Consider the following 17,771-nt stretch of genomic DNA (forward strand, 5'->3'; position numbering starts at 1 on the left):
TCATGAGCACTCCTTGTCTCAGAAGATAACTGTAAATTATCAAGGTCTTTTGGTTATTTATCTGGTTGGGTTTCTTTTTGTATTTAAGAATCTCATGTACCAAAGCTTAAGTTGCTGAGATAAGTATTAAGTATCTACAGTAAATACAGTATCTTTAGAGAGGGAATTATTTAGGCTTCCTTAATCTGAGATGTTTAATGTTTTATTCAGTATATCAGTATGTAATATGCTTTACTGAATAATCTGTTGTACCCTCTGTTCCTGTCCTGCAGACAAAAGAAAACAACAACAACAAACCACAGCCTTCCCTACAAAATAAAAACTGTAGAGAGGTACAGTATGGAGATGATCATCGATGTTGACAAATTAGCAAACAGCTAAGTACAGAAGAGTTGTTCATTTCTTTGTACGATAGACAGGATCAGAGACAAAGAAACTTCTCATGCGCTCACTTGTCTGTACCATGCTGGCCCATTTTTAACAATAACTATCTACACCAATCTTTTTTTTTTTTTTCTTTTTTTGGCAAGTGTTAGCTACGGGCTTGTCTGTAACAGCCACAAAACCTTTCCCTTCCTTTGAGTCCTAACTCCAGTCAACTTATAAGTTATTTTTGTTTCCCTTGTTACCATTACCCCTCATGGATGCGTATACATCATTGAAAAGTTTTTAAGTGCAATGTTTCTGGTATTCGTAAACTACTTCAGTTGATTGAATCTTTTACTCAGTCTTGCCCATGACACGTAAGGAAATGCTGCTTAATTGCTGGGAGGAAAGTGAGATTATTGTGAGCTTCCCCTAGTAATGTGGGTTACAGGGTCAATATGCAAGGTGCACTACTGTACCTGTTCCCTCCGGTCCCCTGATCCATGCTCAAATCTTGTATGACAAGGCTTTTAACCATATTCTTGAATCCTTTTATAGCAAGAAAGATATTATGTGCTATTCATATTAGTGCATTTTAAGGTCTAATGTTGCTACAAGCAGAGTTGTTACGTGTTCCCTATTATGTATATGATTATCATTTGAAATGGTAACTCTTACAAATAATCTCTAAATTAAGGCTTAGCTTTTCAAACCATTTATTTCAAATTTCATAATTTCAGTAAATCATAATGGAGACTCAGTTAAGCAACTCAAAATAACTGGATGAACAATTTCTATGTGATTAAAAAATTGTCTCTGATGACAACTCATTGCAAACCAATTTGCTTTATCTTTGTGCATGTAAAAATGGTGATAAATATATTTCAGTATAAATAAAAACATTCTCAGTATTTTTATTTTTTAACAAAACCCCACATCATCTGTTTCTGCTCAGTATTTAATTGTCACAATTCCTTTTAACAAATAATCCTGGAAGAGCAACACTGGATGAGATTTCCAATTGTCTTTTTTTTTTTTTTTTTTTTTTAATAAAATCCTTATAATCCACATAAACTTAATACATTTCTATTCACTATGTGTGGACCAGGCCCCTGTTCAGAAAGCCTTCCTGCACAGGAAAACCATTTAAGTGTTGAATGGCTTTCTGACTCAAGGCTAGAATCTCTCTCTCAATTATTTATACCCTGTAGCAGAAAGATTCATTCTTGTCTACCGCTGTCAAATCAATCACTGACACTCCTGACCAGAAGAAAAAAAAAAAAAAAAGAAAAAAAAAAGAAAAAAAGAACACCTTGGGAAACAGGGAACTCTGCTTGTATCGTGCTGGCTGTTTTTGAAGCTGTGCACACAGCTATACACATGGGTAGGGAGGTAGGTGTCTCCTGCATCTGAACCCACACTGGATGTGGTTCATCTCCGAAGCTCGCTTCTCTGACACAGAAGGTTTATTTTGGCATTTCCGAACCTTCTGTTTGTTGTTGGGGATTTGATAAAATTAAAAACCCAGATGTTTCTGGCTAGTTATAATTGTGTGTTTAGAGAGCATCATGTAAACCCATGGGTTAACTGTGAGCACCCAGCATCAGGTGTGCCAAGGGCTTTTAATAGCTGTTAACTACAACCCCCTAGGAGCCAGGATAATTGTCTGTTTTCATAACATCACAGCTCTGGATGTATACAATCACCAACCATGCTATGCTAATTAGCTACTAACCCTATCTTAACATCAGTGGGTACCTGTAAATTAACTTTTCAGTTCAGGTCGGGAGGATGCTTTTACCGTGAAGCTCCTTACAGTCTCTGGATACCACACTGCAGTTCCCTTCACGAAGCAATCCATGGCAAGCTAGGTTGTCTGCTGGCCAAAACGTAAAGTGAAAACTAAGCAGTATTTACTACGCCCCAACAACTCATGCATTTTCACTCTGTAAGACTGCACTTCGTCTTATCTGAAGTAAAGCACACATTCAACTTCAGATTGCTTTTGTTGCAGTGCATGCATGCCCTGCGGGTGTAGGGTAGATCGAGAGGGTGGACGTGGGGCTGGGCTAGTGACTTGCAGTTGCCTGGCTGTACCATGCCTCTGCACCGGGCCAGTGGGACAGAGGACTTCTGCCTCTTCCGCCCCATCGGGAGATTCTCAGTTCACAAGCTTAGAGGGTGAGAAGGTCAGGGAACCCATCCTGCAGGACACGAGTGAAAGCAGGCATCTCCGTCTTCTCACCAGCACAAATCCTTTTGTCCCTTCAGGCTGCAGCATATGGAAACCACTCCCATGGGCGCACACATTTTCCTCCCCAGATCAGATCACGTGGTAAGGGAATAGTGGGGTGAAAGCAGAGAAGAAAAGGGAGAGACCACACGTGTGCTCTTTGCACTTTTCTGTTGACCCCTTGTCCAAAAGACATAGTGCCAGCGTGGCATACAGTAATTCACACCTACTCTTAGAATCAGCATTGTGAATGATTAAAATCATATGTCCCTACAGTGCTCAATAATAAACTATTTTGCAAATATAAATCTAAAACTAGGTCTCTAGATGTCTTAGTTTACATTTTCTTCCATCCTCCACTTACAGAAGATTACTAAATATGCAAAAACCTTGTCCCACTACAAAGGATGTTTTCCAGCAGGGCAGCACTATTTCCCGTCTGAGAAATGCCAACGCATTTCTGAAGAAATAATCGTAAGGTCTGTTAATAACCATCTCTTGCAGAGAGCGGTAAGAAAATAACTTTTTTTTTTTTTTTTTTTTTTGCACAAGTCTCTAACGTTTTGCTTTATTTGTATGTCAACTTAAAAACAGAAGAGGAAATTCACATAAAATACTTCGTTGAAGTAACTTTACATGGGGACTTCTGTGGATACAGGGCTGACTGGACCAGCCCCGTACCTACAACCTAGGTGGCAGCAGTGATTGCTGTTACCTTTATGCCCCACTCACATTTTAAAACATTGCATCTATGTGCAGACATATTCAGTAATTCCAACCATGCAGCTGGTGGTTCTTTCCACTGTAGCAATATCATGATGAAATAAGCATCTTTGATATTTTGAGTCAAGATTTGTCCATTGGCTACACTTTCTCCATTAAAATAAGCAGAGGTTTATCAGGGACATAACTGGAGATGACTGAGATCAAAGCTGTTTTTTGAAAACACAATCTGTTTTTATTTTTAGGAGCAAACAAAACTAACAAACACCTACTGCAAAAATGACTATTCAGAATATGCATACTGCTTGCTATCAGTGTAATGGTTTGAACCTCAGCAAACTTCTGTGCTTAGCTGAATAAGTGGAAGGATTTTTTATTGTGACAAGTTAAAAATAACACTTAAATCACTTATCTGGTATGTTAATGCACTTTTGCTTATATCAGCAAGGATATAGTCACTCTCATTCTGATACCTAATGATATCGTTTTGTCACTGATTTCAAAAATCACTATTTTTTTTCACTACCTTGGAGATGAACACACTTTCCTTGCATTCTCTTTTCTAACAGAAACTTCGATGGTTATTTCTTGACATGTCAAGTACAACTGCACTACTTTGAAACTGTTCATATCATTTTCGATTGGCCTGTAATGCAAATGAAACAGCTTCCAGATGAGGTGAAGTTGGGTTATATAAAATGTACCTTGTAAGTACCTAAGTAAGCAACTAATTATTTCAGATGAGCTTAAGGGGAAGTGTACTTGTCTGTAGGCATCTGGGCAGAATGATTATACTTAATTTCAGAACATTATCAGTAAAATGAACTTTCATAGCAGCTCAAAAGAATGTTTTTAGCAAGAAATTCGTTGTATTAAGATATCATACAGCTCCTTATAAAACCAGGTGAAATCAAGAAACACACCGTGAAAAGAACTGTTAATCTTCTCAAAATGTATCAAGAATATATCTGTCTATCTTAACTGGAAGACACAGGTTGCTGTCCCACAGGATTAAAAATGAAAACAAATGCAAAACACAGGTTACATGATCAATTCATCTTTACTGAAAAACTTGATGAATACTGAAAAATATTTCATTCACTTTCACTTCTGGGTATACATAGAGGTATAGTTGTGCTTACTTGCCTTCTAGTGTATAGTATAGTACCTACTTCTAAATATTGCTTCTAGACAGATGAGTTACAGTATTGTGCTAGGGATGGGTAAATCTGTGTTACTGCTACTTTGTTCATTTTTTGATAATCCTTCCATATTTTTGCTAGCAACTACTGGGTTATTTGATTTTAGATTGGCAACTATTCATGAATAATTTATTCATGAACGATCCCACTAACTTCAGAGGGGTACTTACAAAGCTAGATGCAACAGACTTGAACAGCTGACCACTTATGTTTTCTAATTAATATTTTAAATACTTTTATACATCTTTAGAGAATGAGGTTTTTTTTTTGTTCTCCCCCACCACCGAAAAAAAAAAAAAAGATAACTTAAGCAGAAAAGGTCAAACCCATTCATCTCATTATGGACAATCTGCACCTTTTTTATGGGGATCACTGCCTAGTGCTACCTAGGATTTGGTGCTGCTAAAATTCATCTTTGTTTTACCGTACGACTGTAGGTGTAGCTGCAGTGAGAGATAAAGGGATTTTAGGTGGGCCAATTTTTGAAACAGCATTTCACAATCATAAGTAACTTTGTTTGAATTTTCTAAAAAAAATCCGTAGAAGTACCCTTTTTGAAATATATTGTGAGGCTTGTATTATTCATATAAGACTACATATAAAATCAAGACATAGAAATTTGCTTTTGCTATATATTTTTGAGAACTACTAAAAAAGGGCCATTTTAGCGTACAATAGAGATTTATGCACATTTTGCATGAGAACTCAGGTAAAACCAAATAACGGCAATATTATGTAACTCAATTCATAGATTTTTAAAAATTTGTATTATATTAAACAGGCATATGCCTGCACATTAAAATATGCAAGCTCACAGTAGATTTTCTGAGAATCATACCTCTGGAAAAGTTTGTAGAATTAATATTAAAATAATCTCGTGCTGCTAAAAGTTTCTTGTGCTGACTACAAGGGTACACGAGATTGACCCTCTCCTCCACCTGTCACAACAGAAAGCACAGGCCAGGTAAATCACTTAAGCTCTGCTGGTATTTAGAAAAGGCTGGCAGAAACTTCCAGAAATATTCCCTCCAACCTGTACATTTAGATTAGCCGCTCGTTCCCTTTGAGTTCACATTCCTCAGGGCAGCCAAGTGCCTAAGTATTTCTGGCACTGATGGAAATAACAGTCTGCATATCACTTTTTTCCCCATGTAGGAAGTATATTTACTCTCATGTAATTGGGAACTGAAACAAGATTGTCACCATTCTGACTAATAGAAACACAGAACAGGAAACACTTTAAGGGAAATTTTTACAAAACAATTACTCTGAACCATGTATGTATTTCATATGCAGAATCTGTCAGGTGACATAGGTGGCAGTAATTATTAGTGAACTTTTTCACGTGAATTAATGGTGAAACAACTGTGGCTTATGCTGGAAGTCTAAAATAAAATATGCCATATGCTGTGCATTCACTGGTTATTTCAGTAGCTCTGTCTCACTCACCTACCGTAGAACAATGTAGCTTCACATCTCCCAGTTGAATATTGTTGCTGGAAATAGCTGATAAAAAGAAACTTAATTGAAGGAAGAATTAAAAAAAATCTTAGTGCCTTGATTGCTTATGGCCAATAAAGAATTCCCATTTGCAGACATAAAACACAGGAAAAGAACCACACAAAAAAAAGTTACCAGAAATGCCACTTTTTTTTTTTTCCATAATGTCTCAAAAGAAAAAAAAAAAAGCCCATATAATGGGCTTGTCAGTGCCATTTATTTTACAAGTATTCATTCTGACAGCGTTCTGAGTTGTGTCGTGCCACTGAAGACCACCATTACATCACAACTGAACCCCTTTTGTATATGTAGCTGTATCTGTTTGCTGTATGCAAGCATTACACAACACGGTAATCGTTGGTACAAAGAAAAACTCACTTTGCTTAGTGCTTGTCTGAAGCAAGGACAGAACAGAAGATGATATCTAAAAGTGAAGTTGTCTAAATTCTAACACAGCACTTTATATCCCACTTTTTGTAACATGAAAACCTGTGTTAGGGTTTTGGCAGTCTGACTCTCTTGTTTCTGAAATCACAAACTTTAATGGAAACAAAGTTGGTACACAAAACAACATCTGAAAACAGCTAAATTGGATTGTAAGTGACAGGATTAAGCTTTGGTAGGATTGGATTATTTAGAATAACCATCACAACGTTAACAACGAGTCACTCGGGATTTACATCCCAACATTTGTAGCAAACAAAAGTTATCTTTAACCATATTAGATTACAAATAAAGACAAAAGTAGTGCTGATCATTTACTCTTCCACATAGAACACATGACCCATAGTCCGATCATTCTCCTAAATATCAAGTCAGTGTTGTAAGAACATTTTTATATTTCACCGTAACAAATTCAGATGACAATTCCTTTGTATGGGTTCATTAAGAGTATTGGACCACTTTTGCTGTGCAAGTGTTGCTTACTCGTAACTTTCAAGATAACAGCTTTATTTGGAACTATGTCATGGCAGTGTCCTGTGCATGGCAGTGTATCCAATTCTGAGCTGAGAGGAGGGCTCCAACCCACTGAACGTGACTGCAAACAAAATCTCTACTTTAATTCGATCTAAAAAATCCTGTACAGTCCAAATTGAACTCGTAAAAGGAACTATGATTGTACAAGACTGTACGTTTTAGCATTCAGATGTGTATGATGGAAAGTAAACTGTCAGATGAACACTCTTGATTGCCATCAGTCTATACAGCATATCTCGTATCAAATTTATCTCCATTGTGCTAACGGTAAGAGCAGTTAAGAATAATAAAACAAACTCTCTTCTCATTAAGACAAGACGATACATTTTACAAGACTTCAAATGTTGAATCTCAAGTCCTCTATTGAGTTACTAAATGTTTGCTTCCAAACCAAGATACAGGCTTCATTAGTGCCAACATCACTGTAACACTTCTCATCTGATAGCAAGCTCAGTAGTTTGGGAGCGTTATTTCCCCCTCCCTTCCATATATTTGTGCTTCCTGCTTAGATCAAGTGGTCGTATGCTAACAGCCACTATAAAAGTAGCAGTTCGAGTACATTTTCCCATCCAAGAAAGCTGTAGTACAGGATGGTTAATCTAAAAACAGTGAGAATGAAGTGCAGAGCCATTTGCAGTAACAAGTTGCCAAATGGAACCATATGCAAGTGGCAATCTAAAAAGAAGTACTGGAACTACAACTCTTATCCAGCCTGATATGTTTTCTGAAAGGGGAAATCACCAATTATAGCCTTCAGCATGAATAACACACTTCAGAAACTACCAATAAAAGTTTGCCAATTGAAAAGTTGTTGTTTGTACAAAGAACGAGCCAATGGACTTTCCATTCTTTGCATGTTTGTTCCCCTCATGAGTCCATTACCTTTCACAAAGAAAATTTTAGCTATCAAACTTGTCCATAAATTTTGCCGCTGAGTGTGAAACCATCCAGTTAGCATATACACTATCATTTGCATATCTTGAAAACACAGAGTTAGTGCCATCGAATCTTGTGAGTGGAACGGGGCTCTCCTCAGGCCAGTTCGGGTATGACATGCCTAAAAATGAAAACAGATAATTTTTTCTGCACTGAAGAACCATAACTTCACGTGCAGACAGTAAGGCCCTTGGCAAAACTCCCTTCAATATTTCAAGCCAGTCCACTGGATTTTGTCCCAAATAATTAATATAAATGACGTTTCACAATCCCTGAAGCATAAATTCATATGTAGGCAAAATTCTGAAAAAAATAAAGTGCTTTCTTGATTAAAAAAAAAAGTGCGCACACACACGTGCATAATAAAAGCTAATAATTTTTCATTTGATAAGCCTCCAGCTTTCCGTCATTTTATTTTTTAATGTTCTTATAGCAATGTATTGCTTTGCAAGAGGAAGTTCTTGCTGTACAGAAAGTGCTCCAAGAATTAATAAACCTATTTGGGACAGGATCCAAAGTCCATTTCAATCACTGAGAGTATTTCCACTTTCTTAAATAGGTGTCTTTTTCCTTTGCCTTGAATGAGTTTTGGGGGAGACTCTCATACCCTTCACCAGGGATCCCCTGCTTAATTTTATAAAATCCAGGAGCACAACTGTGTGAAGTCCAACAAAGTCTTGAGCACTCTTGCATTGATTCAGCATTTAAGCGTGTATATAAAGCATGTAATTATTTGCATTGAGTCCAGTGATGTTTCTCAGTTGAGGCACAGGGGATCACCAAATCGGAAACAGAGTGCTTAGCACCATGCCAACCCAGCTGTGCAAGGAGTCAACTACACCAGGGTCAGGATTTTCAAAAACAGTTATCTTTTGTTGCTTATTACGTATTCAGCATCTGCCATCAACCTCAGTGGCAGCTTTTCCTGCTACTGCATTCTTTTTACTATCTGGCCACTGAGCACCCCAAAGTGAACGTGAGTTGGGGGAACCTATTAAAAAAATTATAGCTAGGGTATAGATAAAAATAGACCAAAAGCCAGGTATTAATGGCAACTTTTACGCTACAAGACCCAACTTTTCAGAAGTCATACTGCTTGAAGAATGAAAAAAATATCTATAATGTTAATAAATGTCTAAAAACATGTAGAATATTTAATCAGGAGACAAAATGTAGGAGTTTTGGCAAGAACCATTTTTACTGTCCATCTCACCATCACAATATGAAAGCATATGTTCTTTGTAAAAACACTTGCTACATCATTCAATCGGGATTTAGTACTGACATTTTTGTAATAAATCAAAGGACGTGAAAACAGCTGAGTACTTTCAAAATGCCTGCTGTTAAGTCACTTTTTAAAGGGCTTTACATGTCGATTTAGTCTGTATATAATACTTAAATAGGTATTTCTACCTTCTGTATATGATAGTCTGATTTCATTCACATTATATAGACATCTCAGCTTACAGATCCAGAATGCATTAACAGCAGCTGAAATTTAGAAATCCATCTCTATAAAATAAAAATGTTGCAAATGGGTACTATCATTTAGCTGTGGCAAAAAAGAAATATATATATATATTAAAAAAAGTCTATTGCTTAAATTAGAGGTGCAGATTCTAACATACTTTAAATGTTCCTAGCCCCCCCCCAACAGGATAGTTGAATTAGATACTCATAAGCATTTCGTATTTCCCCTGAGAATACTTCCCTGATCTTTTTTTAAATGTATTTTACTGTATGATATCTAGTCGTTTTACTTATTTTCACATCCTTTTGAAAGCGTTTATTTTAAACACAGCTGCAAAATGACTAAAGGATGTTCTTGATGCAAACTTCGACATTTACCAAAAGAAAAAACAAACAAACAAACAAAAAACCCAAAAGAAGCTTCCAAGCAAATTTTGATTGGCTTCATTCAGACAAGAAACACTGCAATGGGGTTACAGAGTCTGAGAACAGTGCAGAAGAAAAATCATTTTTGTGTTGCTAGAATCTAGTAAATGCATGTGAAATTCTACCATAGAGTTTGTTTTCAATCCATGTGGAAGGGAGGGTTCGAGGGAGGGGAGCATTATTACAGTCCACGAGAGGTGTCTCCTCTTCTGAGAGCCCATCATCATAAAGTAAGGAATCAGAAGGGGTGGAAGCCGCAAGATCTAAGTAGTCCTAAGAAGTGAACACACAAAAAGCTGGGTTAAAGTACATAGCAGTGAGGCTGGTTGGGTATTAAGGCTAAATGTCCATCTGGTTTCTTTGAATCAAGTAACTACAGACCTCACTGTATTTGTCTTTGGATCGTACTTCTAGCACCAGACTAGGCTCTCCCTTTCTGAGGCACCTTTGGAAGTAACCAATTTGCCAGCACACTAGACATGCTATGTACATATTAATACTTCCTTTACTTAATTCTGCATAGTAGTAAGACAACCAAGAAGTTGGTTGTGCCAGCTGAGTTGTCTGACCTTCAGTTTCTCTTATGCCCGATATCTGTGTATGCCTCATACATATATGCTTGAAGGAGAAGGTACTCAGATCTCCTCATCTTTGTACACAAGGTAAACTCCATCAAGTTCCCAACTGTCCTAACAATCAGTGCATTCACTCTGTTTCTCATTTGAATCTGTGGCCTACACCCCAAATCCATCACATAACTAGTAGATTTTAAAAAAAAAAAAAGTGCGTATGTGCAGGTAGGTGTATATATATATATATGCATCTTCTACACATATGCAATGTGGACTTATTTTCAGACCTCAGCATCCGTTTTTCCACAAAAGTCTCTACAGGGTTATAATGGTTTTAAAGTAAGTCCAAATGGTGCAATCATACAGCTTCCATATCTCTGTTGCTATCATCATATCATTAAACTAGATTCACAGAAATACGGAATTATTTTAGTTCTAGGTTTTCTACTCAGTGCAACAGTGCAATTTAGGAGTAATATTTTACAGCAATTTGTTTGTTCATTAAGGAAGCTGGACAAACTAAGGGTAAGTCATCTTCTATACAGGTTTGAAATCAAAGCCACTACATGAAGTAATACTGCTTTCAAAAATTGGGATGCATTTGGAAGAAACTGATTAAATGCTTTAAAACTTTTGAAGAGTAATGGTTTTTAAAGAAAAAAACATGTCATAAATTCTGTATATTCAAACTCTCATGATCAGAAAAAAACTCAGTTATGCTTGCTCACACTTACCCTACTCTTCACCATCATTTTCTCTAGTTCCTTGCTGATCTCAGCAAATGTTGGTCTTTTATCTGGTTCTTGCTTCCAACAGCGCAACATCAAGTTGTACCTGTGATTCCCACAAGGTAGAAAAAAGGTATTTGTAAGAAGTGGGTCAAGCTTCTGCTCAAATAATTTATAGTACTCAAGTTCAACCACACCCTGAAGGCCACACACAATTTACATCCTTGTTTTCTTTTGTCATGTTTTCTGTTAAACATTCCCCTGAATTAATGACTGACATTCACAAGAATGGGCTTTTATTTTCATGAGCCTTTATAAGTTCAAATGATGATGCACTTGGCTGTCCTTGTAGGACTGCAGTCTGAGGTTTCATTATTTCTCAAAGAACCACCTCATGTGTAGGCAGCACACCAGATTTCTACGTGATTTTTTTTTATTTGCCAACAACTTTAAAGAAATTTGTGTATCATCACTGATGTGCATCTCACAACTTGGAAAACTGCTGTTATGTCAGAGTGTTGAACTTTGCTGCTTATGCACAGCCGTGGAGAGGAGAAGATTGGCTTTGCTGTACACAAGAGACTGCAAATTATCCTTACCGTTCTTGCAGAAACACCCCCCTCAAATGTTTACCATCTTCATTTATTTAAATACTGTGAAGTTTCTGTAAACTTTGCTTTGAAGTGAAGTCTTGAGGAAATACCATACCTAAGACAACTTGTACAAACTGATGTTCTTTGATTGCCTTTATTATTATTATTATTATTATTCTGCCTTTATTTCCACACCAAACTCTATAGAAGGCAAGTTAAAAGGGAACAGAATAGTCAACTGACTATTGGACATATGCTAAGTTCTGGACGTGTAACTCTCCAACCCAGCATGCCATTCTTGTTATTTTTCTAGCTCAAGTATTTTCAAGACTAACAGATCTACATCATCACAAAACTGTTCTGAGGAAACAGTTGACTGCAAGAGCTACAGAAAGCTCTTGAAAAACACTACATTTTCTGCCTCATCCATGATTTCTTTTTTACTTGACTGTTTGAGGTAGAGAATACAATTGAAGTAAATGGTCCCCAAAGTGGGCTCACAAAGACTGTCAGTAAAATATTCCAAGAAAACCAAAAAAAAATAAAAATAAAAAATCTAAACGAGTCAGAAAACCATGATATGGCTTGAATAGAAACTTAGACATGGTCAAGCTCGCCTAACATAAGAAGCATCAACACTGTAAGATATGTTGGAGGCATAAGGTCTTATTCCCCTCTGAGATGGAACAAACAAAAAAATTAGATTATATCCTGGAGGATATTTACCAGTGAAACTTGTAAACTTCTACTCTGTTCTAGGTTGAGAAGTTCTTAATGTTTTTCTCTATATGCAGTCTTAAAAAAAGATAGTTATATTATTTCTACTGTATTTTCTTTTTCATGTGGCCAAAGCATCCTTCATATTAAAAATCAGTCAAGGTAGACACCATAATGATTATAGGTTGGTAACTTTCTTCAAAACAAAACAAAACAAACAAAGCAAAAAAAAAAAAAACACACCATGACCAGATTTGCAGGCTGAACATAAAATCATGCCTCATCTCCAAGTGCTACGTGAAGAACCAGCAAGAGAAGGTATATCACACAGAGAATTTTAATAAATCAACCAATAAAATGTGAATTATCTCCAAACAGAAATTGTAATGGGCTTATCAAGTCACAGAAAAATTATGTAAAGACTTCCAGGCCAGGATACTTTTTCTCCCATGTAATGCCAGGACATTCAGACAATTAATACCAACAACTGTGGATGGAATGTTTTTGTTATTGGCTGAAAAGTACTCAAATGTTTTCCTGAATATTTTAGCTAGCACTGATTTATGAAAATCTCCCCTTTACCTCAAAAGTTTTGAATATTCAAACTGATTTCACTGATTGGCAAGTGTTATTCAATAGGCCACACATATTCGGGAGGTAGCTGCAAACATTGAGTTGGTAATTCCTTTCCTGTGCTTTACTGTTCATTAATTTCATTACCTTCTTTTGAGTACTCCGTATTTTGATTATACTTCTGAGATACACAGAAGAATATTTATGTGGTGTTTATTCAAACCATTTTTTTTATATATATTTTTTTAAATTTAATAGATGTTTAATGAATCTAATCAAATCAAGAAGTACTTACATTTCTTCACTGCAGTTTTCTGGTCTCTCCATTCTATAGCCTGTTTTTAGGAGGTTAAAGAGTCTTTCAGGAGCAATACCTGGGTAGGGATTGCCTCCCAAAGTCACAATCTCCCACAGCAGAACTCCAAATGACCATCTGAAAAAGAGAAAATGAGCTTTTATATACAGCAGTAGGTTTCAAGAGCTCGGTGTGGCTTTCACCCAACAGATCTCTTTCTAGCGTTTAAGAAACCAACCAAATTCAAGATGTTGCTGAGCCAGAGGGGCCGCACAGGGCCATTGTTTTTCTCCAATACCATTCATTACAAAGATTAGGAACCAAGAAAGTAGAAATAAGGGCTGTCCCTCTTTTATCCTTTGACAAAAGCTGTGTCCTGGGAAGTCCCATCTTCAGTAGAAAGTCCTCCCTCCACATGGTGTCCCAGCTCAAAGGCTGGTTCTTGTTCCGTGTAGTGCTCCTGGAGATGCTTTTTCCATTGGCTATTCCCTAATTAGCACTTACAGTCCTAATCAGACATGAATGTCTAAATTTACAGAAGATGGCTTAACCAGTTACCAAACTGAAGACAGTTTGCTGTCTTCACTGTGAGATTGTTTTTCTTTGTATGTACAATGAGTTTATTTCAGTCACAAGCAACACCTTTGATGTCAGCTGCTATGTGTGGCCCATTCACTCATTCAGGACTTAATTTACTACTTGGAGATAATGAAAGAAGAGGAAATAATCTATTGTGGAAATAATAAATGACTAAAACGTAGTTTAACATAGAATAGAAAACAGAATAAGCTGTTTTCCAAAATGAACAGAAAAAGGAATGACTTTTTTAACTCATTTTATTGATGAACTCGAAGAAAATATTTTTTTTCAGTGGGTTGGAAATATTTAGATAGATTAGCTTAGTCCATCTTGGAGGACAAACTATGAGAAAAGAGGCAAAAGTATTTTCTCTTCCTTTAGTTGAAGCCTTATTCTAGACACAAAGAAGCTACAAATTACTGGGAATCTGCTCGACTGGGAGAACTTGCCAAAATTTAGATGTTCAAATGAAGGAAGCCAGCCAACACTGTCTGTTTCACTCAAAGGGGATACTCAATTGGATGCATCTGGAAGCAAAATTACATATAATTTATGACAAACGTTAGCTTTTGAACTCTCATTGGGTAATTTCTCTGAAAACTGCACTTTCAAGAAAATTTTGGGGAAGGTTACACATTTAATGGCAAAACAAGGGAAACGTCTAATTCCCTTTGAAAATTCCATCTCAAAATTTTAGGAGCAGAACTCACCTCTTTGTGCGAGGACTACAGTCCAACTGTACTGCTCACATTTTGAAGAATAATAGTAACCCAAAAAGTACAGCAAAAACAGGCAGAGAATCCAAACTACCAGTTTCACGCAGTCCTAAATAGTTATGCAGCAGCTATTCTCCTTGATGCCATTCATTGAATTAATTTTTAATCACTCTGCACATTCTTGAAAGCTAATGAATATTTATAACATTTTAATATACTTTATTAATATACCACCTCATACCCTTTTTTAAGTCAATTATGCTCTAGCATCAGGTTGTAATACTGTCCATGATTAATTCAAATAAACTCTGTAGCACGGCAGGTTTTATTTTTAAAATCTCTCTCTTCTGCTTAAGAGGAATTTTTCAGAATGTGGAAGGAGGGATCACGAGTAATTTCTTAATTAGCTCATGTTGTTTTTTGTAAACGGGCACACTAGAACAGAATGCTGAAGAATGCTGCAACGTTTTCAAATTGTTATACAAATTGAGCAGTATGGGAGGAGAAATATGATATGAAAATTTTCCCGCTGCGCTGTATATCAATGCATAAAAATGTGATCAGAAAAAGCCAGAAAAGAAAAAAAAATAATAATGTGAACAGGAAGACAGTAAGCTAGCTTTCCGCTGATGTCACCAACCTCTGAATCAAAAAGGGATTTTGTGAATGCTGGCAAGTGGTACTGCTATTAAGCACTGCTAACCACTAACTACATAGAAAGGCTTTAAAAGGAAAAAGCTGGAAAACAAATACAGAGTATGAGAAAAAATAGCATACTGGAATGGCTGTTGAATTTATTAACATATGTTCACCTCAAATATAATTGCATCACCACAAAGAATAAGGAATATTATAAAATAATCTTTGCAGTGAGTGTGATTATCTAAAACTAAAATCAATGCTGCAAAGAAGTAATTAATTTATCAGTTTGCTATGCTGTTGGAATGGCAGTCATGGAACCTTGTACCGGAGATGATTTCTTTGCAGTTCTGTGTCTCTCTCAGTAGGGAATTTGCTAAATTAGGTGTTGCTATAAAATAGTCTTAGATTACTGACATGTATAATGCCATGAATAATGAAGGTGACCTCACCGGTGAGTCAAGGCTGTGTGTAAGTGTGGCAGCTATGTAGACCTTTGGTGCAGTTGCACTGAAGAGGCATTACAAAGCACAATGCACGCTGTTAAGAATACCCAGCACATCTCCAAGAAAGCTGCTACATCTGCATAGCAGTGCACAGAGGTAATATCTGGGAAGATCTGAGAAGTTGTCCAGTTACACAGCATCACTAGGCTACCCTGGGCTCTGAGCTAGCCTGTTTGAGACCAGGTGGGCACCATCTGCAGAACTGTTGTATCATGTATATGAGAGAGGTACTCCTGAGCTTTATCACAGCCCATCAGGAAAACAAACAGGGAGGTTTGGGTGGTGAGGCACTGGAACAGGCTGCCCATAGAAGCTGTGGATGCCCCATCCCTGGAAGTGTTCAAGGCCAGGTTGGACGGGGCTTTGAGTAACCTGGTCTGGTGGGAGGTGTCCCTGCCCATGGCAGGGGCGTAGGAACCGGACAAACTTTAAGGTCTCTTCCAACCCAAACCATTCTGTGATTCTATGAATCTATCAATGGCAGTGGATCCAGGAGATCAGTCAACAGTCCACAAAAAGGCAGTTACATGGCAACACAATCTCTTTCTGGCCCTAAACCATAATGCAAATTGCAGAAAATGGAAAAAAAATAATGTATGCTTGGAATTTTTAAAAAGAATTTTTTAATTATCTGGGAAAGGTCACTGTAAAGAAGCAGGTCAGCACAACCAATACTCTGAGGAGGAAAAAAAGAAATCCAGAAAGACCTGTAGACAGGCCTTAGTAAAATTCATGTTCTCCTGAGAATTGCACCTACTTTTTTCTTACTCCAAATGAAACAAAAAAAATGAAAGTATTTTGCTAATTCATTTTATAGGGAATTTTCAAGTTAAGCAAAATAATTCATTTCACTAACACTGTTCTGACCTGCAGAGAGAAGAGTAAAAACTGAATAAAATTATTTTAAAAAGTAAATATCGAAACGTTCTGAAGTGAAATGCCCTTGAGATCAGTATGTTTTATGCAATTTGAGTTTAATGAAAATATTGCTTTAGTCAGATTCTCTTTTAAGGGGTGTTTGGAAGGTATCCAAAATGCCACCTGGCAGAAGATGAGGCATAAGTACTGCTGCTTTTGCAATCCCTTAGAGGTGTTTGGCTTAAATAAATAATACTTGGTTTTACAGTGTCTGCCTGGTGACTAGCCACAACCACTATTCATCCCAGAGAGAAAGGAATGTGAAAGTATGTGTTCCTGAGTTAACTGTATAGAAACACTCTTCTGCTGGGCTCCTTCCTCATCAGGCAGTGAAAAACAGCTTTGCTGTGGTAGTTTTGCAACCTACTCATCACAGGTGAGGTAGAAGCACATCTTCAGAAACTTAGTTTCCCTAATGCTGCAGACAAGCTTGCATCTTGGCACTGGAACCAGACTGTTCCCCTAAGGTGTGAGCTGGCTGTCATTAAAATTAATTGGAATTATGTCATTGATTGCAATAGGAGTGAAGTCAGACATAACATCACTCCTCTCTTCCCACTCCATCCTGTATCTGCTGGCAGGTGTTATGGACAAGTGATGAACGAGAACTGGGCACTTTGGGTACAATCATTATCATTAGCAAAGGTTAATGATTTTTGTCTAGATCTCCAAAGGCAATCATCTCACATTTACAGATCCAACCCTTGTTGATTTCAACAGGAATTATGTACCTAAATACCTCTCAAAATTTTTCCCTCAGATTTGATTCAAGAGCAAAAAACTCAGATATTACTGCCAGCAAATTGTGCCACCCAGGTTGTGTTCTTTACACCTCTGTCTAAGCGTGACAGCTTTGACTACTATGTAGACTATTTTATTTCCTCCCGTCACCTTAAACAAATGCATAAAGTGTAAAGAAAGCCAGAATTTAAACTTACACATCACTTTGTGTTGTATAGATATGATCAAATAGGGATTCTATGGCCATCCATTTAACAGGTATCCGACCCTAGGAGGGAAAAAAAAAAAAAAAAAAAAAAAGGCAATTACTGGTCAGAAAATTAAGCTTCCAAGAGGAAAACCAACTTTTTTTCCAGTAAC

General features: G+C 37.0%; 1 protein-coding gene across 3 annotated transcripts in view; it reads right to left on the minus strand.

Moving 5' to 3' along the window:
* Positions 1–6,897: 6,897 nt before the first annotated feature.
* Positions 6,898–17,771, minus strand: part of RET (ret proto-oncogene) — a 94,710-nt gene continuing 83,836 nt past the window's right edge. For all 3 annotated transcript variants that reach the window (XM_013175507.3, XM_067000139.1, XM_048074796.2), the window contains 5 exons: positions 17,609–17,679; positions 13,313–13,450; positions 11,141–11,240; positions 9,960–10,107; positions 6,898–8,059 (listed from right to left, as the gene is read on the minus strand). In XM_013175507.3, the coding sequence (XP_013030961.3) occupies positions 7,902–8,059; positions 9,960–10,107; positions 11,141–11,240; positions 13,313–13,450; positions 17,609–17,679 (615 nt within the window). In that variant the 3' untranslated portion in view covers positions 6,898–7,901. The remainder of the gene's footprint in view (positions 8,060–9,959; positions 10,108–11,140; positions 11,241–13,312; positions 13,451–17,608; positions 17,680–17,771) is intronic.

The sequence above is a fragment of the Anser cygnoides genome, chromosome 7 (genome assembly GCF_040182565.1).
Source record: "Anser cygnoides isolate HZ-2024a breed goose chromosome 7, Taihu_goose_T2T_genome, whole genome shotgun sequence".
Taxonomy (NCBI): domain Eukaryota; kingdom Metazoa; phylum Chordata; class Aves; order Anseriformes; family Anatidae; genus Anser; species Anser cygnoides.